The 22,966-nt window shown below is 47.7% G+C and overlaps 2 protein-coding genes across 6 annotated transcripts in view; one reads left to right on the top strand and one right to left on the bottom strand.

Annotated features, from left to right (window-relative positions):
* Positions 1-5,842, top strand: part of GSS (glutathione synthetase) — a 34,372-nt gene extending 28,530 nt beyond the window's left edge. For all 3 annotated transcript variants that reach the window (XM_082645067.1, XM_082645068.1, XM_082645069.1), the window contains exons 10-13: positions 1,947-2,141; positions 2,628-2,709; positions 4,200-4,389; positions 5,283-5,842. In XM_082645067.1, the coding sequence (XP_082501193.1) occupies positions 1,947-2,141; positions 2,628-2,709; positions 4,200-4,389; positions 5,283-5,406 (591 nt within the window). In that variant the 3' untranslated portion in view covers positions 5,407-5,842. The remainder of the gene's footprint in view (positions 1-1,946; positions 2,142-2,627; positions 2,710-4,199; positions 4,390-5,282) is intronic.
* A 467-nt stretch (positions 5,843-6,309) lies between these two features.
* ACSS2 (acyl-CoA synthetase short chain family member 2) overlaps positions 6,310-22,966 on the bottom strand; it is a 50,419-nt gene continuing 33,762 nt past the window's right edge. For 2 of the 3 annotated variants that reach the window (XM_082600643.1, XM_082600641.1), the window contains exons 3-19: positions 20,568-20,659; positions 20,246-20,349; positions 19,926-19,998; positions 19,568-19,643; positions 19,292-19,406; positions 18,461-18,499; positions 14,168-14,305; positions 12,431-12,601; positions 11,989-12,122; positions 11,659-11,791; positions 11,522-11,578; positions 11,246-11,326; positions 10,006-10,114; positions 8,482-8,550; positions 7,979-8,155; positions 7,326-7,400; positions 6,310-7,186 (exon numbers count right to left, since the gene is read on the bottom strand). In XM_082600643.1, coding sequence (XP_082456769.1) covers positions 7,059-7,186; positions 7,326-7,400; positions 7,979-8,155; positions 8,482-8,550; positions 10,006-10,114; positions 11,246-11,326; positions 11,522-11,578; positions 11,659-11,791; positions 11,989-12,122; positions 12,431-12,601; positions 14,168-14,305; positions 18,461-18,499; positions 19,292-19,406; positions 19,568-19,643; positions 19,926-19,998; positions 20,246-20,349; positions 20,568-20,659 — 1,771 coding nt within the window. In that variant the 3' untranslated portion in view covers positions 6,310-7,058. The remainder of the gene's footprint in view (positions 7,187-7,325; positions 7,401-7,978; positions 8,156-8,481; positions 8,551-10,005; positions 10,115-11,245; positions 11,327-11,521; positions 11,579-11,658; positions 11,792-11,988; positions 12,123-12,430; positions 12,602-14,167; positions 14,306-18,460; positions 18,500-19,291; positions 19,407-19,567; positions 19,644-19,925; positions 19,999-20,245; positions 20,350-20,567; positions 20,660-22,966) is intronic. The other variant, XM_082600642.1, reaches the window with a different exon arrangement.

A 22,966-nucleotide genomic window follows, 5' to 3' on the forward strand; every position in this document is an offset into this window, starting at 1 on the left:
TTCTGTAAGGTGAGGGAACTACACTAGAATATTGAGGGAGCTCCTTTCAGATTGATAATTCTTTGAATGTAAGATCCTCCCTAAGGCCCAGCTGTATAGGGATCTGCCTCTTGTCTCCTTTTCAACCTCATTGCATGCCATCCCTCCACCTCACTCCCACCTTGCAGCCACACAGGTTTGTCAATCCACTGTCTATTGGGAAAATGTCCTGGTTCCAGGACAAGGGGTTTGGGGAAGGGGCCACAGAAAACTTTGATGAGTTAACAAGGAGGGAAATTAGTGCATAAGGAGGAGAACATTTTTAGGGAACTGAGAAACTCAGACCAGTTTTAGACATGGAGGTGAATCTGCTAGGCTTAGTGAATTGCTAGGTGACCATGAGCAAGGCCCTGCCCATCTCTGAGTTTTGCTTTCCCTACTTTCCACAATGGGGTACTTTTCTGGGTTTTTCTCTGATATTCAGGGTACCTTTAACTCTACCCAAAACACTAGCATAGTTGTTAGGTGGCTGGGGTTATTGGTGAAGACCAGGCGGAGATGCTGCAGGTGGACTGACTACATCAAAGAAAGAACAGCATGCGTGGGGGGTGAGAGTGGGATGGGGGTAGTGGTGGTGTTCCTCAGGCCATAGCCCTGATCCTGCTGTGGGCAGTTTGATGTGGTCTGGAGTCAAGGACAGACTGTCCCTCTAGTGCCTGAGAATGGGGACTAGAGCTGGGAGGCATGATCCTCTGCTGTTTCCCTGCCTCTCACACCCTAAACTCCTGGCCCACCAGACTATTCATCCTGCGATTACTCACCTGCAGACCTTTGCTCATATTATCCTGTTAACCTTAATACCTCTTCCCTGTTGAGTCTCACCTGTCAGACTCTACCTGTCCACTCAATTTCACCTCATTAAACAACAATAACAAATATTTATTGAGCACCTACAAAGCTTCAGGCACTGTGTTAGACACTAGGGATACAACAGGAAATGAGACAGACAAGGGTCCTCATGGAGCTCACAGTTTGGTCAGGGAGATGGTCATCAGAAAGTAAACAAAAGTAGAAAAAATGGTTTTTTCTAGCTGGGGGAAACTCTTTGAAACAACAGGGTGAAAACGCAGAGAATTATGGGGAAACCCACATTAAATAGGGTGGTTTGAGAAGATGACTGAGCCAAGATTTAAAGATGAGAGGGATCCAGCCATCCATCAGAAAAGCCAAAATGACAAGAATTCCAGGCAGAGGGAAATGCAGCAAATGCAAAGGCCCTGAGGTGGAAATGACATTTGTGTTTGAGGACTGACAAACCTGTGTGGCTGCAAGGTGGGAGTGAGGTGGAAGGATGGCATGGAATGAGGTTGAAAAGGAGACGAGGCAGATCCTTACAGGATCTTATAGGCCGTGGTAAGGAGTTTGTATTTTATTTGTAGTACAGTAGGAAGCTGAGCTCATAAACAAGTGTCCCACCCCTTTCAAACCTCTTCATCAATTGTTCTACACCTTTTCACCTTTTGTCATTTTCCCTTTTTTTTTTTTTTTTTTTGTGGTAGGCGGGCCTCTCACTGTTGTGGCCTCTCCCGTTGCGGAGCACAGGCTCCGGATGCGCAGGCTCAGCGGCCATGGCTCACGGGCCCAGCCGCTCCGCGGCATGTGGGATCTTCCCAGACCAGGGCACGAACCCATGTCCCCTGCATCAGCAGGCGGACTCTCAACCACTGCACCACCAGGGAAGCCCTCATTTTCCCTTTTAATTATAGTCATGTGTCATTGTGCTAGACCATAAGCTCCATAAGGGCAAGAATCCTGCATAACAGGAGGGGCCATACCTGCCTCACAAGGATGTTGCAATGACCCTGGGAGATAATGAATGTGAGGATACCTGGCACCTGATGGATGTTCATTAAAGGCCAGCCAACGTAAAATAAAGTAGAATTCCTTTTGGTTTCTTCTCTCTGCAGAACTGGGGAGCACGGCTGCTGCTGGAGAGGTCATGTGCTGTCAAGTGCCCAGACATTGCCACACAGCTGGCTGGGACTAAGAAGGTGCAACAGGAGCTGAGCAGATCAGGCATGCTGGAGGTGTTGCTCCCCGGCCAGCCTGAGGCCGTGGCCCGCCTCCGTGCCACCTTTGCTGGCCTCTACTCACTGGACATGGTGCGTGGATAGCCCACTTCTCCCACCACAGGCCCCCTAGGTATCAGGGACCCAGAGCCCAATGTGTTGTGGAGGCTGGAACTGGCCCTGGGCTGGACTTGGGTCAGTGATACTCTGAGAAAACCCCTAGAGCCCTGGGAAGGAGGGCTGGAATCCATTGTAAGCTCCCACAGCAAAGGTGGAGATGGGGACGGTAACCAGGGGAAGGGGCTGAGGTAGACAGCAAGAATTGAGGAATATCTGTACCCATTTTCCAGACCTCCTGCTGCTCCTGAACTGTTGCCCAAGAAAGCTTGTTGTCACTGTACTCACTGCTACAGGGGGCTTGCTGGGGTCATATCCAGATAGTAGCATCCAGCCTAAAGGGGCTTATGGCTCTTCCTCCTCCTGCTCTTCCTCTGATGCTGCTCTACACAACCAGCAGGACCTTGGCTCCTGCCTCTTTGGCCCAAGACTGCTAGTGACTGCTTTCTTGCCTCCTGCCAGGGTGAAGAAGGGGACCAGGCTATCACTGAGGCCATTGCTGCCCCTAGCTGCTTCGTGCTAAAGCCCCAGAGAGAGGGTGGAGGTAGGTGGTTCCCCCTTTGCAGGGCTGCTCAGTGAAAGGGGGCCAGCAGGCTGTCACCAGTGCTGATCTGCACTTGCTATGGGCACGGTCCCGGGCTCTGGGGGATACAAGAGGAACTGACACATGTCCCCACCTTGGACAGTGTCCCAGGAGACCCTGTGGTCAACTGCAGTGGAGCACAAGGGAATGTGTGAGGCGAACGTGATAACCACTACACTACAGAAATGCCTGTGCACAAGGGAATGTGATTAACCAGCACTGGAGGGTTTGGGCAAGTGTAGTCTGAGGTGCCTGAGGGTGAATTGTGGGGAAGCAGGATGGGGGCATATCAGGAGGTTGGATATCTTCCTGCTTAGTTTGAACTCCTTGAGGGCAGGGATCACATCTGCCTCATGTCTGTCTCCTGACCCAGAGGAGATGGTTTTTGATTTTGGCCTTAAGGGTTAGGTAGGAGTTTCCCAGGTGGAAAAGGGGGAAGAGTATTCCATACAGAAGAAGCAACCTCAGGCATAGGCACTGGCCCATGAAAATGTGGTATGTTTGGAGATTAATGAGTAACTGGTCAGGCTGGAGTGCAGTGTGGGAGGTGAGAGAAGGCAGGGATTTGGGTTGGAAAAGATGGTTTGGGACCTGATTATAAAGGACGTTGAATATATGTAGGAAATTGGATTTTATCCTAAGGGTAGCGGGAAGCCATTAGAAAGTTTTAAGGAGGGAAGGGACACATGATTGATCTAGGATCCATGTTTCAGCCATGGTAGAGCGTGTCCTGGAATGTAGGGAGACACTGGTGGCAGAGAGACCATAGAGGAGACGGGTATAGTTGTCCAGAGAGCAATGTAGAAGGCTGGGCTAGGGCTTATGACAGTGTGGAGTACACACTGAAGAGACATGTCCGATTCATGACAGCTAATGGAGAGAGAGGAGTTAAATGACTCAAGAATGCCTTTCACTTGATTGAGGGTAGGAAGGTCCAGGAGAAGCAGAGTCAGGCAGAAGTAATGAGTTCTGTTTGGACATGTTGAGTTTATTTGGGGAGCCCATGGGATATCTGTGATGTCTAGAGCAGGGAGCTTTAGTTAGAGATTTGGGAGTAAACAAGTTATAGGATACAGATGAAGCCTTGGAAGAGATCTCCCTGAAAAAAAAAATGTATATACATGGAGGAGAGAACAAGGGTGAAGGACTGATTCCTTGGAAACCCCAATATTTAAGAGGGGCAGGAGCCAGTCAGGAAGGCTGAGAAGGAACAGCCATAAACAGGTAAGAAGAGAACCAGGGCAGGATGGTGTGGTGGAAGGTGTGTTCGCTTGTGTAAGCGCTCTCCTGTTAAGGTGACATTTCTTCCTTGGAAGCCAGGCCTGCCCTGGGTTCACTGAGCTGGTGTCAGGAACTGAGGTTCCTGACTTGCCCACATGGCCCTAGAAGTGGGAGCACAGGGTGGAGAAGGTGGGGAGAGGGTCCAGGGTGACTGCTTAGTGGAATTGCAGGTAACAACCTATACGGGGAGGAGATGGTACAGGCCCTGGAGCGGCTGAAGGACAGTGAGGAGAGAGCCTCCTACATCCTCATGGAGAAGATAGAACCTGAACCTTTTGGGAATTGTCTACTACGACCTGGCAGCCCCGCCCAAGTGGTCCAATGCATTTCAGAGCTGGGCATCTTCGGGGTCTATGTCAGGTGAGCCAAGCAGTGTGTTTCCTTATCTAGTAAATGAGGCCAAGGATCCAAGATCTGCCCACCTCACAAGGCTATCAAATGAAGCCCAGCTGAGAAGTGCTTTGAAACTATAAGGGAAATTCCAAGTAGTATCAAGATGGGTGAGAAAATAACCCTGGACTGGGAAACCCCAGGGAAGAAAAGAATTTGGGTCCAGTCCCAGGCCACTGGGGATTCTGGGAAAAGGTGGGATGGGCCAGCTAGAGGATACTCAGTGGCTTTGAAAAGCTGAGTGGCCCCTGGGTTTGGATTTGAGCACTAAAGAATCAGGAAGAGGAAGACTGGGGAATTTGTAAGGAACAGTTCCTGGTCCCTCATACCACTTCCTGCAAAATACTCACACCATGGTCAGCGCAAGGAAGGAATTCCAGATCCTACCATGCTCCCCACCAGAGCCTGCCCTCTGTATTATCTTCCCCTCCAACCACTCCCCTTACAGCATCTCTGCTGGCAAGTTCCTCCCCAGCCCCCCACCCCACCCCCACCACAGCCATCTTGAGAGAGAGGTAGGAAGGACATTTACAGCTACAGAACATGAAATGTGAGCCTGGCATCATGCTAAGTGCTGTTCCTGCTTTATTCAGTCCTCGTGACCATCTTGCAAAGTGAGAGGTATTATCCCTATTTTAAACTGAGAAAATTGATATTTAGAAAGGCTGAGTAACTTGCTCAAAGACACAGAGCTAATAATGTCCAAGCTAGGATGCAAACCCAAATCTGATTCAAAAATCCTAGCACTTTCTCAGGTGTAGTCAGTCACCCATGTACAGCTCAGCTGGGACGAGTGAAGGTCTTGGGTTTGAGGGCTGAGTCCAGGTGATGGAGTTGTGTGTCTCCTGCTCCCATTTCTATAGGCAGGGAAAGACACTTGTGATGAACAAGCACGTGGGACATCTGCTTCGAACCAAAGCCATCGAGCATGCCGATGGTGGTGTGGCAGCAGGAGTGGCAGTCCTAGACAACCCATACCCTGTGTGAGGACACAGCGAGGCCTGCCCAGACTTTACTCAAAAGACCTTCTATCCTTTGTACTTATCATTCCTCTCCTAGCCCTCCTGAGGGGCTGCCCTCCCCTTACCTTGGGAAGGTTGATCTCTTCTAGAGATTTCCAGGGTCTTCATGGAAGGGTCAGTGCTGGGTACCTTCCCCACAGCTTTTCCATCTGAGAACCAGAAAAGCTGTGTTTCCCTTAGGTGTGATCTAGAGGCCCCTAAATCCTCAGGGTGTGGGTACAGCTGAAAAGAAGCTGATCTGAGGTAAGGGACCATAACACTGCCACCCTCCTGTTAGCCCATTGTCAGCCTTTCCAGCAAGTTCCAGTGTCTGACTTGGGCTAAGACTGAGGGGTAGGAGGAAAAGGGTAGAGGGGCACAGCCTTTTCCCACCTCTGCCTTAAATAAAACTACTTTGTTGATTCTGTGATTCCTTGGTTTGTACATTTAGGGGAGGGAGAAGCTATAATCCGAGTCGGCCCACTTCAGGTAGATTGGAGCAGGGGAAGTAACTTGGCTGTAATCAGAGTCTCCCTAGCTCCTGACCCTATGGATAGGACCCTGAAATTTCAATCCTTAGTCACTCACTAATGCTCCCACAGGATCATAGGGAAGAGACAAGGTCTCTAGCAGGAGCCCAGGAGGGAAGGCAACCATGATGGGACATCACAGTTGTAATCTTGCTTCATTTGCTTTCCTGATTAGCTCAGGAGCTTGTCAAAGGGCCTGGAAGCCCTGCCTAGCTCTGCCTAAACCAAAAGTTCTAGAAGGTGAATATTGGGGTATTCCTGAGGAAAACCACTCCCCTTCCCATCCCCCACACAAGTCAGAACAGCTAGCAAGTACACAGCCTGTAAGATAACCAAGAAAGCAAGTCACCACCTTCTTGAGGTCACAGACTTTATTCCTACAACCACAGGGCTTGAGTACAACAGGCAAGAAAAGAGAGCTTTGTCTGAGAATGTCTCTCATGGGCAAGACTCTGTTCAGGGGAAGGTGGGAAAAGAGGACAAGAAAATCAAGCTCCTCTGGTCCTAGGAACATAACACATTTACTCCTGCTAAGACACAAATGATCTGAAAACCCTCTGGAAACTGAGCCTGCCTGCACAGCCTCTGGAACAAATGGCAGACAAGCCATCTAGCACAAAAGGGAATGCAGATCCATAACAGAAGCAGCAAAGTGTTTAAAAAAATAATAATCAATTGTTCCAGGACTCACAAACAAGCATTTCTAAGGGCAAGTGCATGCCCAGAATAAGTACTGATGCTTCCTGAGAGAGCTGACACAGCATTACAGAGTTGCTTCCCTGCCTCAGTCTATGCCCTCACTTGCCCACTGAACACTTAACTTGGGTTTGGGATATGACCTTCAGGTCCCTGTTCTGGGCGCTAATGGCTCTTTGCAGTCTGTGGGCACAGCAGCCTGAGGCTGACCTGGGCCCTGTCCCATCTGCCTGGCAGTCACAGGAAATTGCCTGCACCCAGAGGCAAAGCTCGTCCTCAGTTCCAGACAGCGTGTCGGGGAGGTGGTGTGGGTCAGCACAGGCCCTGAGTACTCCTGGATGGGGGCAGGGAGGGTGGGCAAAACTTTGGAAAGCCAAGCAGGGGGAATCCTGGGTAATGGGCAGGGTCCTGTTCACTGGATGGTCGGGCAACGGTGGCTGAAGAGCTGGGTGATGACGGATGGGTCAGCCACGGTGGACATGTCCCCCAGGTCGTGGTCATTCTGAGCAATCTTCCGAAGCACCCGCCTCATGATTTTCCCTGGGGTCCACAGGCTTCTGGTTACCTGGTGACAACACTGACCCACTCCAGCCCTGCCAAAAGCTTCCATCCACACACACTCCACCACCACTGGGCCTTGGCCAATCCAGTCCCAATCCCTCAAGGCCTCTGAACATACCTGAGCGGGTTTTAGGCAAGCTGGGTGCATTCTGGATGTAATCCGGTGTGGCAATGGGGCCAATCTTTTCTCTAACTGTAACCAACAAATCATTATGCATTTTTTCAGTACCCTTAGCCAGGCTGCCCAAAACCAAGGCAGAGATGGCTTTGTTTGCAACCTATTTCCTCTTCAAGGTTTTGCCCACAATCATTCTCAGGCTCACTTCTGACTTTCTCACTTTTAACACATTGTCTCTTTACACTCTCATATTAATTCACCTTAATGGAACTCAAGCTCTAGAATCAGCCTGCTAGAGTTGAAATTCCACTTTACTAGCAGTATGGCCTTGGACAAGAGATTTAACTTCTCTGAGCCTCAATTTCTTCATCTTTAAAGTGAGAGCAACAATAGGATCTATTTCATGGAGGTGATTATAGAGATTAAATAGATTAATGCATTTAAAGCACTTAGTTCAGTGGTGGCACAGAGAAAGAATTCTATAAATGTCAATCATTATTAACCTAGTAGAGACTGGGTGGGAAGAGGGTAGTTAGCACCTAAGGCCCCCTGGGGTCTGTTTGTGGTTTGAGAAGCAGCTCACTATAGCCCTTCCCCAGCAACCTGGGCCATCAGGAGAGACCTGGCAATCCCTGCCCAGGGAAGCTCCTTACTCTGCTTCTTGAGCTCCTCAGCGAGGGTAGAGCTGAAGGTGTGGCCATCGCACAGGGTGACAAAACAGTAGAGGCATTCACCCTTCACAGGATGAGGGTGGCCAACCACAGCTGCCTCTGCGACAGCCTCATGTTCCACAAGTGCTGACTCTACCTCTGCCGTGCTCAGCAGGTGTCCTTGTCAAGGGAAAGGAAGTGCCATGAGAGAGATCCCAGCCCCTGTTCCATCTGTCCCAATAAGGCAGTCCTGGTCTGGTCAAAGGGGGAAGGCCTTTCATTCATTCCTCACAGGACATACTTCAGTTGTCCCACCATCCTGGTTCCACTCCTCCAGGTACATTTCAATGTTTATCACTCTTCTTCCAACACCCGGGTCCAGAACTGAATGCTGTACTCCAGGCATGGTCTGGCCAAAGGATATCCTGGCTCTCTCAGAAGGCTTTGGCTGGGAGTTGCTGGGAAAGCAGGGTAAATAAGAAGGGAAAATGGTCCCTGGCCCTCACCAGATATATTCAGCATGTCATCAATCCTGCCAGTGATCCAGTAATAGCCATCCTGATCCCGCCGGCAGCCTGGGAAGAGAAGAAATGTGCAACATAATAAGTACCCCACAGTAGGATACAAGATCCACGTTACCAAACTGCTACACCCACAGCAATAGCCTCCTAACAAGTCTTCCTGCTTCTGCTCTTGCCTGCTGTGGTAGCAGGCTCCAAGATGGCCACACTGATCTCTACCTCCTGGTATTCATACCCCTGTGTAGTCCTCTTTCTCAGTGTACTAGGGTTTGTCTTGTGATCAGTTGAGTTTGGTAGAAATGATAGGATGTCATTTCTGAGATTAGATTATAGAAGACTGTGGCTTCTGTGTTGGTTGCATTCTCTCAGATTACTTGCTCTGGGGAAGCCAGCTGTCATGAGTAGCCCTATGGAAAGGTCCATGTGGCAAAGAACTGAAGGTTCCTGCCAAAAGCCACTTGAGTGAGCTTGGACATGTGTCTTCCAGGCTCAGTCAAACCTTCAGATAACTACAGCCCCGACCACAGTTTGACTGCAACCCACGAGAAACTCTGAATGACAACCACCAGCTAAGCCACTCACAGATTCCTGGTCCTCAGAAACTGTATGAGATAATACAATATTTGTTGTTTTAAGCTGCCAGGTTTGGGGGTAATTTGTTCCATGGCAATAGATAACTAACATACTGACTTGAAGTCTATTCTCCATAAAACAAGCAAAGTTATTTTCTAAATAATAAATTCTTATCACTTCTCTGCTTAAAACCCCTGATGGTCTCCCACTGTACCCTGGATAAAATCCAAACTCCTCACCATGGCTCACGAGGCCCTATCTTATCTCCCTCTCCAAGTTGATATAAAATTCTTCCCCTTGCTCAATACATTCCAGCTACACAAGCTTCAGTCTGTTCCTCAGACATTCTAAGCTTGTGTCTCGCTGGTACAGAACATTCATTCTTACTCCAGATTTTCCCATGCCTGCCTCCTTCTCACCCTTCAGGTCCCTGGTCAAATGTCACTTCAGAGAAACCTCTCACCATCCCATCTATGGTGGCCATCCCTGCAGTATTTATTTGCTGAATTTATTGCCTGTCTCCCCTTACTAGAATGTAAGCCCCATGAGAGCTGTACTGTGCTTAGATAAGTACATGGACATAGTAGGTGGTCAATAAATATTTATGGAAGAATGGATTGGTGGGTGGACACATGGGCAAACATAGGCTCCAGACATGAGGATACACATGACATAGTAATACATACTGCCATATGCCCCATCTCTTTCAGCCTAGCAGCAAGGGAAATAAGAACTTTTTCCCTCATACATCAAATCTCAGATGGCACCATGCTGAGTGCCTTCCTGCAACACTTGTTCTTATAATCTTCTCTGTAGTTCTGACTGAATATTAGACACTGATACATAAGGCACATCCCTAACCAACTCTTCTTGGAAATGAAAGGGGACAGTACATATCTCAGTGGGAGGTTTGGGAAGGGGATAGCCAAGGCTCACCATCTCCTGTCACATAGTACCCGGGAAACTTCTTAAAGTAGGTGGTCTCAAAGCGTTCATGGTTCCCATAGACCGTGCGCATGATCCCTGGCCAGGGCTGCTTGAACACCTGGAGAGTGAGGAAGACACAGTGGTAACATCTGCTACACTGTCTTACAGGAAGACAATTACTGCTTTGTCAAACCTTAGGAGAAATAGCCTGAATGCCATTCCTGAGAAGTAGGACAAAGTACAGGCTTTGGAGATAGACAATCCAGGCTTGGAATCCCAGCTCTGCCACTTACTAGCTGTGTGACCCCAGGTAAGTAATGTTATCTCTCTGAACTTCAGGATCCTTACCTGTAAATTAGAGAAAATAATCTCTACCTCCCAAACTTATTGTGAGGATTAAATTAATAGTATGTGGAAGCTGCCTGGCACAATGTTCTGTTAGTAATAAGCATTTAGTAAATTTGAGTCTCCTTTTAGGTAATCCCTCAGGGATGCCAGTCCAGTTTGATGCAAATGAAAGCAGTTATATTAAAATGTGGGACCCACACATAAGTAGGTAATCATTGCCCCAATCAATAATATCCTGTGGCAGCAGATTGACGGGATGGACGAAATTCTAGGCTAAGAGTCAGAAGACCTGGATTCAAGTCTTGCCCTTGTTACTAACTTGCTCTTAATAAAAAGGAAGTGGGGTGGAGGGTGGGGGCTGATGATCTCCCCACACCCGTTGATAAAACGATCACAACAACAGCTAACATTTATCAAGCACTAACTGTTAGGTTCTGTGCTAAGTAAAACCTTCACATGGATTATCTAATCAATCCAGCAACCACAGGAGACACAGGTACTATTATAACCCTGTTTTACAAGTGAGAAATTTAGGTTCAGAGGGGTTGGGTAACTTAACTAAGGTCACAGAAGCGGCAGAGCCAGGATTTGAACCCAGGTTGACCCTGGAGCCTATATGATTGTCCACGATGTCTTCCAGACCCGAAAAGGCACCATCAGGTATCTTTGAGCAGAGCCCTTAAGAACTTTGTGGGCCAAAAGGCAGAGAGGCAGGCAAAGTATCCAGAAGGATTCCCCCCTAGGGTCTCTCTGCAGATGATAAACCCTCAACCATGGAGCTTTAGCCAAAAGCAGCTACCGGGAAAGATTAGGTTCTAAGCTCTAAAGGAGAGTCCAGTACCCCTTTGTGGACCCTCCCCCGTGCCTCCTCCTCACTGACCCACAAGGGCCAGGATCTCACCAGATAACCTTCAGCTTCACCTTCCAATTCTTCCCCAGACTCATTCAGGACTGCAGGAGCTACACCAAAGAATGGGAAGGTCTAGAAGCAAACAGGAGACAGGACCCACAGAGAGGAATGAGGCAACTCTGACTCCACTCTCTACCTCTCCTAAGGAGCCCCAGAGCCCCAAATTCCTCACACATATCAGTCCAGTCCCCCACCCTCTACCTAGGCCAAATGCCCCAAGACTCTACTCCTGCCCAGTCCAGGACCAGCCAAGGGAGCCTCACTCACAGCAGAACCAGGCTTCATGGGTGTGGCACCAGGGAGGGGGGTCAGCATATGGCCACCCTGTAGAGTCAGAGATCAGGGGTTTGAGTCAGTCTTCCCACACTGTCCCTGAGCCCCAGCCTCCTGAACCCCTTACTCACTGTCTCTGTCTGCCAGAAGGTGTCCACAATGGGGCAGCGCTGGGCACCTACCACCCGGTGGTACCACAGCCAGGCCTCAGGGTTGATGGGTTCGCCCACTGTGCCTAGCACCTGTAAGGATGCCCGGCTATGCCTTGGGCAGGGGAATGGGGAGAGAGGAAGGCTCTGAGCACCACTGGGAGCCAGGAAGACATGCACAGGCTCTTCTCCTGTCCCCTCCCCTATTCCAAGCCAGGGTGTTAGAACAATGGAATGGAAAAGACTGTGCACGAAAGGCCAGCACCAGCTCTGAGGGACACCTATGGGGCAGCAGTTGGGAAGGGGTCTCACCTTGTAACAGGCTCATCTCCAAACTTCATGAGCAGGCGGATAGCTGTAGGTGCTGTGTAGAACTTGGTCACCTTGTGCTTGTCCACAATACTCCATAGGCGGCTCATGTCCGGGTATGTGGGAATCCCCTCAAACTGACCCCAGTAATGGCTGGTCATTTTTGGTCCTTCTCAATAGTCCCTCCATTCCCCTACCATCCCCTCAGGCTCAGCATTTTGCCCTTTCTGACAAATCCATGGCTTCACTCCCTTACCAGACAAGCCAAGAGACCTTCCCAGTCAGGATATACAACCCCCTAAGAACTCCTCTTTCTCCAGGAAATAGGTCATTGTATAAGTCCCTCTGCCTCTAGACCAAGTGGCTTTGGGAGGTTGTCACCCAGGATCATCTTGTCCATCCCCTAAATAAACCAAGTAGCCCTGAGTCCCAGCACCCTGCTTACCAAAACACTGGTGGCACCGTTGGCCAGTGGCCCATAGGTGACATAGGAGTGGCCAGTGATCCAGCCAATGTCTGCTGTGCACCAGAACACATCCTCCGCATGGAAGTCAAACACATACTTGAAGGTTGTGGCCACATAGAGCATGTAGCCCCCAACTGTGTGTACCACACCCTGGGGAGAAAACAGGGCCTCAGGTTGGAGCCTTGGGCTCACCCCCACTGACTACCAAATAGGCTGGACAGAACTAGAGGAAAAGCCTCCTCAGGGCTTCTGGTCCTGACAGCATCCCTCTCACAGCATCCATCTCTCTTCCACCCTCTTTGCGTGTTCCCATCTCACATCCCACATGTATTTATAGTCAGTCCATCATTCACACCCACACCGTAAGATGGTATTTCTGAACCACCCACATTACTCTCACATACATGAACAGTTCTAGTACACTCACATCTAATAGTGTCTCTATTGTGTGTTTGTGCACACACACTCAATTATATGTTGACACAGTGAGAGTAGAAAAAAAAAGATAATCTTCTTTGCTTACTCCATCGATACACCATCCCTAGGAAAGAGAGGCCCAAATTGTGTCTCTAAAGGTCCATTGAGGAATATCCAAAGCATGTGGAGAGAATAATTTATGGATGGGTGAGTGGAAGGTAGAGTGACATATCTTTCAAGTCAACGGACAAGTCAGAGTTTTAAGTGTTTCCAGCTCCCCCACTGTGCCCTGGGAGGTACTAGATGTTAATAGTGTGGCAAGTGGAAGGGACTGAACTCTAAGAGCTGTAGTCGAGAAGGCCAAGAGTGATCCTTGTGCCTACTCTGGGCCTTGACTTTACAGGCAGCTCTTCTTCAACCAAACCACGTGGATATGGGCAGGGAACATAGATGTCAGCCATACGGATTGATCCTTTCCTCCTTTTCTGGGCACCATGAAAGCTTCCACCTGAATGTCTCACCCAGGGCCTCACCATCAGTGATTGAGGATTTATGTCAATTTGATTTAGAAAAGGTAACATGCCATTTCTTTTTTTTTTTTAAGATTTATTATTTATTTATTTAATTTACTTTCTGTCTGCGTCGGGTCTTAGTTGCGACATGTGTAATCTTCATTGAGGCATGCAGGATCTTTCATTGTGGCATGCGGGCTTCTGTCTAGCTGTGGTGCATGGGTTCCAGAGCACGTGGGCTCTGTAGGTTGTGGCACGAGAGCTCTGGTTGCAGTACAAGGGCTCTAGTTGAGGCATGCGAGCTCAGTAGTTGTGGCACGTGGTCTTAGTTGCCCCATGGCATGTGGGATCTTAGTTCGAACCCACGTACCCTGAATTGTAAGGCAAATGCTTTACCACTGGACCACCAGGGAAGTCCCTAACATGATTTTTCTGACTTCTTTTTTTTTTTTTTTTTTGCAGTACGCGGGCCTCTCACTGTTGTGGCCTCTCCCGTTGTGGAGCACAGGCTCCGGACGCGCAGGCTCAGCAGCCATAGCTCACGGGCCCAGCCGCTCCGCGGCGTGTGGGATCTTCCCGGACCAGGGCACGAACCTGTGTCCCCTGCATCGGCAGGCGGACTCTCAACCACTGCGCCACCAAGGAAGCCCCTAACATGACATTTCTGAAACTCAGGGTTGTACAGTAAAATTCATGTCATTACATGCTTCCTCAGAAACTCACTTCTCACCCCTACACAGTGTATGTATACACACACACACACACACACACACACACACACACTTGCCTTGGGTTTGCCTGTGGAGCCACTGGTATATAGGATGAAGAGTGGGTCTTCAGCATCACACCACTCAGGTTCACACTCATCCCCTGCCTCTTGCATGAGTTCATGCCACCACATGTCAACCCCCTCATTCCAGGAGATCTGCAGGGGGAAGAAGACAGGAATGGGCAGGGAGGAACTGTGAATAGCTCAAGCTGGGGGCAAAGGACACCCCTACTTAGCACCTGGAGGGGCCAGGGTGGGACTGGCAGACGGGGGTCCTGGGAGGGAGGAAGGGCCCTGCAAGGGTGGAATTGGGCAGAGAGAATAGAAGCGGAACAGGAGGCTTCTTTGGTACTTCCAGCACCCTGCTCCAGAGCTACTCTCACCCGGCCTCAGGCTAAGGAGGGCCCCTCAGTTGGTCCTTTCTCATTCTTCAATTCCTAGCTTAAATGTCACCTTCTTGGAAGGGCTTTCCCTGAACAGTATCTGATAGGTTCCCATCCCCACCCTCACCCCTGCTATTATTCTTTTGTTTTTTTTTTGGCCACGCAGTGCTGCTTGTGGGATGTTAGTTCCCTGACCAGGGATCGAACCCCGGCGTTTAGCAGTGAAAGCGGGGAGTCTTAACCACTGGACCACCAGGGAATTCCCACCCCTGCTATTATTCTTGATCACAGCACCTTATTTCTTTCCCACACAGCTGTTATTTTATTTTGCTTGATTACTGTCTCCCCAAGTAGACAGTAACCTCTATGAGTGCAGTGGCATGTCTGTCTTTCCCGCCCCTCCCACCAAATCCCCAACACCTAGTAAAATGCCTAGAACTCAAAAGGCACTCAGTGAATTCGTTTGGATGAGTGAATATGCACACACAAGCCTACATACACACGTATGTACTTATGGGACTTGTGGCTCATCAGCAGGAATGTGGACACCACACAATTCAGAAATGCAGAATTAGTCAGAGCCACAGGTAAGGCGGGTACCTGGCCCCATTAGTTAGTAGCAAAAGAAGTCAACAGATCTTAGTCCAAGCATCTTTTTCTGCATGTCTAGACATCATCCACATCTGGAGGTTCCTACCCCAACTCTGCCCCTGCCTTTACACCACTGGTACCAACGGGTTTCTCATAAAGACACTTGCTTGAGGTTCCATTCAGCAGGAAACCTTGTCTTAAGTTGGTGGAAAAGGACCAAGGTGAATTTCTCCCACTAGAGGGATGTCCCCGTATACTGGTGTGCGTCTGTTTGATAACTACTTCTGGATCTGTCATCCTGACATTTTTCTAAACTCTCTTTGAAACTCCTTTACTTTCCCAGTTATATCGCCTGTTTGAAAAATCCGGTCTTCTGAGTCTACTCTTTCCTGAGTGAAGTGTGTTCCCTGAATTTGTCCAAAAGTTGCACTGGATTTCGATTCCCAGTTCTGCCACTTCCTAGCTGTATATGACCTTGGGTAAGCCACTCTACCTCAAGTCACTCATTTTTAAAATGAGGGTAGTCATTCTTGCCCTAATAGTCACAGGATTTGGGGAACATCAGAAGAGAACTGTATTACCTAGTAAACATGAAGCCTTGAATTGTCCTGGGGTGTAGGGAAGACTGATGAATGTCATGAAGGTGAGAATTTATTTCAGTTCCGCTGAACTCCTCTGGGAGGTGAAATAAGAATGTGATGATGGGAACTACTGGGGGTTTGCTTCAGCTGTCACGAAACTCTTTCATATTCATTAGCTTCTTGTTCTATGGCCCTAGCTGGCAGGTAGACCTGATAGTGTAAGAGAAACACCCTACTCCCATTATATGGCTCTACGGTAATTTACTGTGTCCACATTAAAAAAACCTCAAAGTTTTAGACAACACATACCTTGATAAATTATAAAATTACAACTCCCCTCTCTCTGTACTATCTGCCCCTTACTCTGGAGAATTTGAAGCTTCTGGCACATAAGCATCATAACAATCACAAGTCCAGGCCAAGAGAGGCACCATTAAGAAGAAAAAGAAAGAAGAGAGAGAAGCTGCCCACAGCTAGAAAACACAAAAATACACCCTATTTTTTTTTTACTGGAATAGCCATATGGGTCTACACATACATTGTCACATGGATAATTTTTTTCCCACCAGATGATCTGCTTGAGATGAGGACATTAATGTATTTAAGCAGAAGTGCATCAAGAACGCTTGGGCAGGGCTTCCCTGGTGGCGCAGTGGTTGAGAGTCCACCTGCCGATGCAGGGGACACAGGTTCGTGTCCCGGTCCGGGAAGATCCCACATGCTGCGGAGCTGCTAGGCCCGTGAGCCATGGCCGCTGAGCCTGTGCGTCCGGAGCCTGTGCTCCGCAACGGGAGAGGCCACAACAGTGAGAGGCCCGCGTATCACAAAAAAAAAAAAAAAAAAAAAAAAAAAAAGAATGCTTGGGCAAATGGCGCTGGTCTACAGTGCTGGTGTGAGTTGTCATAGAAAAGGCACTAGGTACAAGTAAGGACAAAGCATAGTTATACTGTGGCAGTGAGGGGACTCTTGTAATCTTGTAAAACTGTTTATTTTGTGGGTGTGGGTAAGAAGGGGTGGGGTGGGTACTCCAGGTGTGGCGCTGATAACCAGCACCAGGAAGCAGGGTGAGCTCAATTAGTGGCACATATGTTGGTTGTGAATTAGGTGTATACTTATGAGGGCCCAGTGCTTTGAACCAGGAAAAGGTTTGAATTTTCTGAAATAAGAATCGAGGAGTTGGCCTTTGTTATTGGACCAGAATAGCCTTAGGGAGGGCAGCCGCCAGGTGTGAGAGAAAAATATGAGGAAGCTCATAGGTAACATGGTTGAGGAAGGTACCTGCCAACTGTACCAGGTCCTCCCTTGAAGATTGCTTAAGGATGACGGGGTTTGGAGCTCTGCCAAGATTTCTGCAGCTTTGACTGCAGTCCTCAGACCTGGACTTTGTAAGCCAATTTTTATGGTCTTTGGTTTTTTGGTAACTGGCTATTTTCACCTTCAAGAAACAAAAATCCAGGAGCCTGTGACCTAATGGTCTCTGGTATTAAGAATTATAAGAGTCTATTTCTTTTCTAGATTCTCTTTTAGAAATGCCAGCCTGTCTGCTATATAGAAATGATAAAAGCTAACATTTATGGAGTAGTTACTATGTGCCAAACACCTTACATACATTGACAAAACCCTATCAGGTAGCTACAGTTTTATCCTTATTTTAGAGACGGGGACACTGAAGCAAGGGAGCCTAAGTAACTTGCCCAAGTTCCCACAATAGCAGGTGACAGAGCCAAGATTTGAACCCAAGTAGTCTGGCTCCAGAGCCTATACTCTAACCACTAAGTTTGTTTCCTTTTTCAAGAGAAAAGTCTTAGGTCCCTGCCTGAATTTTAAGATGAAAGCATTGTCTCCTGGGAATCAGATCTGTCTCCATCATGCTAATGAGAATAGAGAAAAGGGGGATTATATTTACCATTAGCCTAAGAGGTAGATCATAGCAGATATAGAGTAAGACACCCTAGGAGGATGGTAAAACTCAGAGGAATAGTGGCTCTTATGTTTTGTTTTAGTAAGGGAAGTGGGTTCCTTTAAAGCATATACTCTCATCTCTCCATTACTGATAAGGGAATTGAAGCCCAGAGAGAAGAGGTGACTCATTCAAGGTCATACAGCTAGAAATTGGTCTCTGGACTCCAAGCCCAGTCTCTCCCCTATACTAATTGGCTTTGAGTTCCCACTTAGAGATCTCCCTTCTTAGAACCACCTACAATGTAGCTTTTGTTCAATTTAGCATTTAATTATATCAGAGTGTATAAATCCCAAAGTAGTTTATAAATATATTTAGGAAGCTTCTTCTCTGCTGCCCTATGTAAAACTTAGGTTTTCATTTGTAATACACATCTAACTGCCCAACTTGATGGTGAATTCCCAAGGTCAAGGTCTGTACCTCCTCTACCTGTTCCTCCTCCTGTCTCTCCTGGTTCTGCCTCAACTAAGTGCACAGTAAAAACTTTCTGACAAGTTTACTTGGTCCTCTCTCCCACAGTGGTCCTCTCTCCCACAGTGGTCCTAAGCAGGAGGAATGAAATGGAATGTCTGTTGCTACCTCTCTGAGATCCATGCTCTATGCCAATTCAGAGAGGTAGCAACAAGCATTTGGTTTCATGACCCTTCAGAGTGACTTAGATGGCAAAGGACCTAGAAGCAGAAAGAAGGGGGTTAGGTCTGGCAGCCACCTCAATGGGGCAAACAGGCAAAGAGCAGATGGACACACAAACAAGCATGTAGGGAAGCAGTGCCCAAGGCAGTGCAGAGGTGGATACCTGGGGCCAGATGCGCTTGGGTTTCTCTTTCAGCTTATCCTGTTAAGAGCCCATGGAAAGGGTGGTGAGCAGAGTCTGAGGATAGGGGAGTGGGAGGGAAGGGTCACTGTGCCCCAAACCTCTGGCTGCCTCTTTTTCCTCAGGCCCCTCTCTCACTGGTCCTCCCAGCCTCCATTTTCCTGATCCTCTTCACAGCCCCTATACACTCAGAACCCCTAATGCAGACAGGGGTCTCCAATCTTCCTAGACTAGACTGAAGTCTCTCTAGCCCTAAGACCGCTCGGAGCCCCTCAAGTCACAGAGTCTCAGGAACTCTCTGTCCTTCTGGACCCTGGAGCTTTCATCCTTCATGCCCCTTAGACCTGGAGGCCACCATTGGGCTTTTCCATCAGAAGCGTGTATCCAAAGCTAATGAGGGCCATGTCTTGAGGGGCAGATCCCGGTCCTTTCATGGTGGGACCACACAGGTAGCCCACCCCAAACCACAGCCCAGTAATCAAGATGACTACAGATAGTCACCCAAGTCAGCCCATTTCTAACCCAAGCCCAAGCCCTGAATGTCCCTTGTGCCCATTAGAATACCCCAACAAGCACAGGAGTCTTCCTCACAATCTCTCATGCTAAGTTCCCAAGGTACAAGGGGCTCCCTACCTACATCCAAGGTCAAAGTCCCCCAGCTCCCAGCCAGCCCTGCCAGAGGAGCCATTCCTACGATTGCTCCCAGATCCTCAGCATTATGATGAGGAAACAAAGAAGAACATCGGGAACTTCCTGGGCAGGAAGAGGGAGCCACTTTGAGCCCAGAGGAGGGCATAGAAGTACCAGACTCACCTGTACATCCGGGCATGGCCTCTTAATTGGGGGGGACTGGCTGGGAGAGTCACCTGTGCCCAGTTCTGCCCGCCCCAGGTGCTTGACCACAATGCAGCATCTCACTGGGAAACCCCTGGAGGAAAGAAAAGCCTGAAGTGGTGGGCTGGTTGGCTCAAAAGAGAATTTGGCAAGACCCACCCATGTCCATCTAGGGTGGGAGGGACAAAGGGGACCTGGCACTGGGGAAATGCCTAGTCAACTCAGAGCAGTAGCCAGCAGACCAAACACACTTACTTCTCCCGACACTTCTCCAGGGCCTCGTCAGCCAGCTCCTTCAGGTTCACAAGCTTTTCCCCCCTGTAGAAGGCATCTTTGGGGAGCAACAGACATTCCAAGCCTTAGAAAGGCACCACACTCCTAGCCCTTTATCCCTAGTGAGCACAATGTCCACAGTCCTCCTGTGGGTAGGCCTCTTGTCTCTGGCTCTTCCAGCTGATTTGAGCTGACAGAGGGTAGGCTGAGGTGGAACCAGGAGACGAAGGGTAGGCTGTCCCTACCCTTTACGCCGAGCAGTCCCAAATACCAACTAGCTGACTGAAGACCAAGACTTTGGGTGTGGGGGTTTTGGAGAAGGGGTGAGAGAAGTAGTCACCTGTAGTGATGAGAAGGCTGCAGCTGGAATCCAGGATCCGTTCACAAAGAGACTCTGAAGAGAAGCCCGCAAACTAGGGAAGGGAAGAAAGACTGAAGGAGAGGGAGACCCAGGGATCGAGTGAACAAGGAAAGGAGTCACTTATAAAACCTTCAGGGTCTCTAAGCCAAGGTCATAGAAGAAACTGGATAACTGATAAGGAACCTATGACATTCTAAACTCCTTAGTCTGGTTCTTAAGTCTCTCCATCATCCAGGCCCAACTTACTTCTCATGAGCCCTATCCCCCACCAGGCCCCTTTTTCCAGCCCAAATTCCTACCACAATGGAGTGCAGAGCCCCAAGGCGGGCACAAGCCAGCATGGCCACCACGAGCTCCGGTATCATGGGCATGTAGATGGCCACTCGGTCGCCCTTGCAAATGCCTGCAGGTAAAGGACACAGACCATGGACCATGGTGGACCCCACCTGCTGCTACGTGCTCCCTTTCATCCAGTTACCCACTGCCACACCCCCGCCCCCGCAGCTGACCTTTTTGGTTCCTCTGTTACCAGATGCCTTCTATTCCTTGTCTACTTTCCCCAAGTCCTCAGATACCCCAAGGCTGGGCTTTCCAGTCCTTTCCCCATATCCCCACACTCACCCTGTTTTCGGAGAACATTGCTGAAATGACACACTTGGACCAGAAGTTCACGGTATGTGATCTGGGTGGTCTCCTCTGGCTCATTGCCCTCCCTGAGATACATCAGAAAGAGCCAGTCATTAGGGAGTATGACCTCTTCCCCAAACAAAAAACTAGGAACAGTCATAAAATCCATTCAGTAACACCAAGGCCTGGGAATGTCCCGTGAGGGTGAGCCATCTGCCACCACACCTTGAACTGACTGGTCAGATACATTGGCTTTACAAGGTATACTTTATTCACAAGCTGTGTGTCACAGGAAAATGCACTGCCATCTCTGAACCTCATTTAATTTGATAAAATGGGATGATGGTTTTCTCTCTTCCATCCTAGGCATGTATTAAGGAGAACTTATATCATGGATGTGATTCTTCCTGAAAGTGATGTCAACTGCACTGGTGTTACTCAAGTGGGGTCTCCAGATCACTTGCACCCAAGTCACCTAGGGAACTTGTTAAAATGTAGATTCCTGAGTCCAAATTTAGAATCACAATCACAACGTCCAAGAATCTGCTTCTTTACTACAAGGTATAAATAATCAGTAATAATAAGGACCTACTGTATAGCACAGGGAACTCTACTCAGGCTCAGTACTCTGTAATGGCCTACATGGGAAAAGAATCTAAAAAAGAGTGGATATATGTATATGTATAACAGATTCACTTTGCTGTACACCTGAAACTAACACAACATTGTAAGTCAACTATACTCCAATAAGAATTAAAAAAAAAAAAAGGATCAGTAGGTAATTCTGATGCACATTTAAAGTTAAGACTCACTACCCTCTATCAGCTGATTTCTACCTCCTCAGCCTTGCCTCCTACTCCTATCTAGGCTTCAGCCTGGTTTCTTTCAGTCATTCTTTCATTTATTCATTTGCTTATTCAACTCCTATGTGCTATATATATTTATAGAAATAAGGCACTGATGAACAAGATAAGCAAGATCCCTGACAACATGGAGCTTATATTCCAATGATAGTGCAGGAAATATACAAGTAAAAAATATAACCAAGATAATTTCAGATTATGATAAGCATTATGAAGGATATAAAGAATGACATAATAATGACTGAGAAATAATTTTCAAAAAGACATCTTAAGGAACTTTCAGACTGTATGCAAAGATTTAACTATAAGAATATTCCCCTCAGTATTATTTTTCAATTTTATGATTTTCAAATAAGTAATACATACAAATGGTACTGCATAAAAAGATATGTAATGAGAAGTGTCCCTCCCACCCCTACCCTCCAATCACCCTGCCTCCTGGCAACCATTGTAACTACTATGTTGTGTAACTTTCCAGAAATAGTATGCAGACAGGGCCACTCCTAGTAAGATGAAGGGTATAGGGCAACTGAACTAGTGAGGAATAACCAAGAATTCACTTTGGAAGAAGGCTACACCGTTAGCATCTTTCAAAAGGTCCTTGGGATATCGTTGAAGATGGAAATTTTAAAAATGAATTTAAAAAACTGAATTTTAACGCTGTTCATAAGAGAAATAAGTACTTCACAGTCCCCAACCAAGCACAGAATGGGGAAGTGGGAAAGAGCTGCTTCAACAATAGGACAGGCCTATTAGACAAGCATATATACATGCATTTATGTTTATGTATTCTCTTTTTTTTCTATACAAATGATGGCATACGATACACACTACTCTGTATCTTGTTTTTTATTAAATATAATACACATCCAATAAACTGCACAAGTCTTAAGTATAGAGCTTGATCATCTCGCATTATTTTGAAATTTAACAATATATCTTGACATTATTTTCCATTAAGACTTACAGTGCTATTTCATTTTCTTTGGCATCTGCATAATGTTCCACTGTTTGTGTATGCCATAATTTATATTTAATAAATATTTCAGTGAATATCTTTTTTAATATGTCATTTACTCACTCGAAAATATACCTGTAGGATGAATTAGTAGAAGTGAAATCGTTGAGTCAAAGGATATGTACATTTTAAATATTCATAAATATTAGAGGATAGCTACTTTAAGTAAGATGGTCAGGGAAGGCCTCTCTCTGGAGAGATGATATTTGAGCTAAGACCCAAGTAATGAGAAGTAGGCAACTATGTAAGGTCTTGGGAAGAGTATCCTGGGCAAAGAGAACATCAAAATTTGGAAAGGCACTGAGGTGGTAAAGAGCTTGGCCTATTCAAAGAACAGAAAGGAAGCCAGTATGGCTGGAGCATAGTGAGCAAGAAGGCGGGTAAGAGTCAGAGGTAGGCAGCAGCCAGATCACATAGGGCCTTGTAGGCATGGTAAGAAGTCTGAATTTTATTCTAAGTAGGTTCCGCCTGGCTTCCCTTATACACAAAGTCCCACGTCCACACTCTTAATC

The sequence above is a fragment of the Mesoplodon mirus genome (assembly GCF_964341445.2).
Source record: "Mesoplodon mirus genome assembly, chromosome: 15".
NCBI classification, from domain to species: Eukaryota; Metazoa; Chordata; class Mammalia; order Artiodactyla; family Ziphiidae; genus Mesoplodon; species Mesoplodon mirus.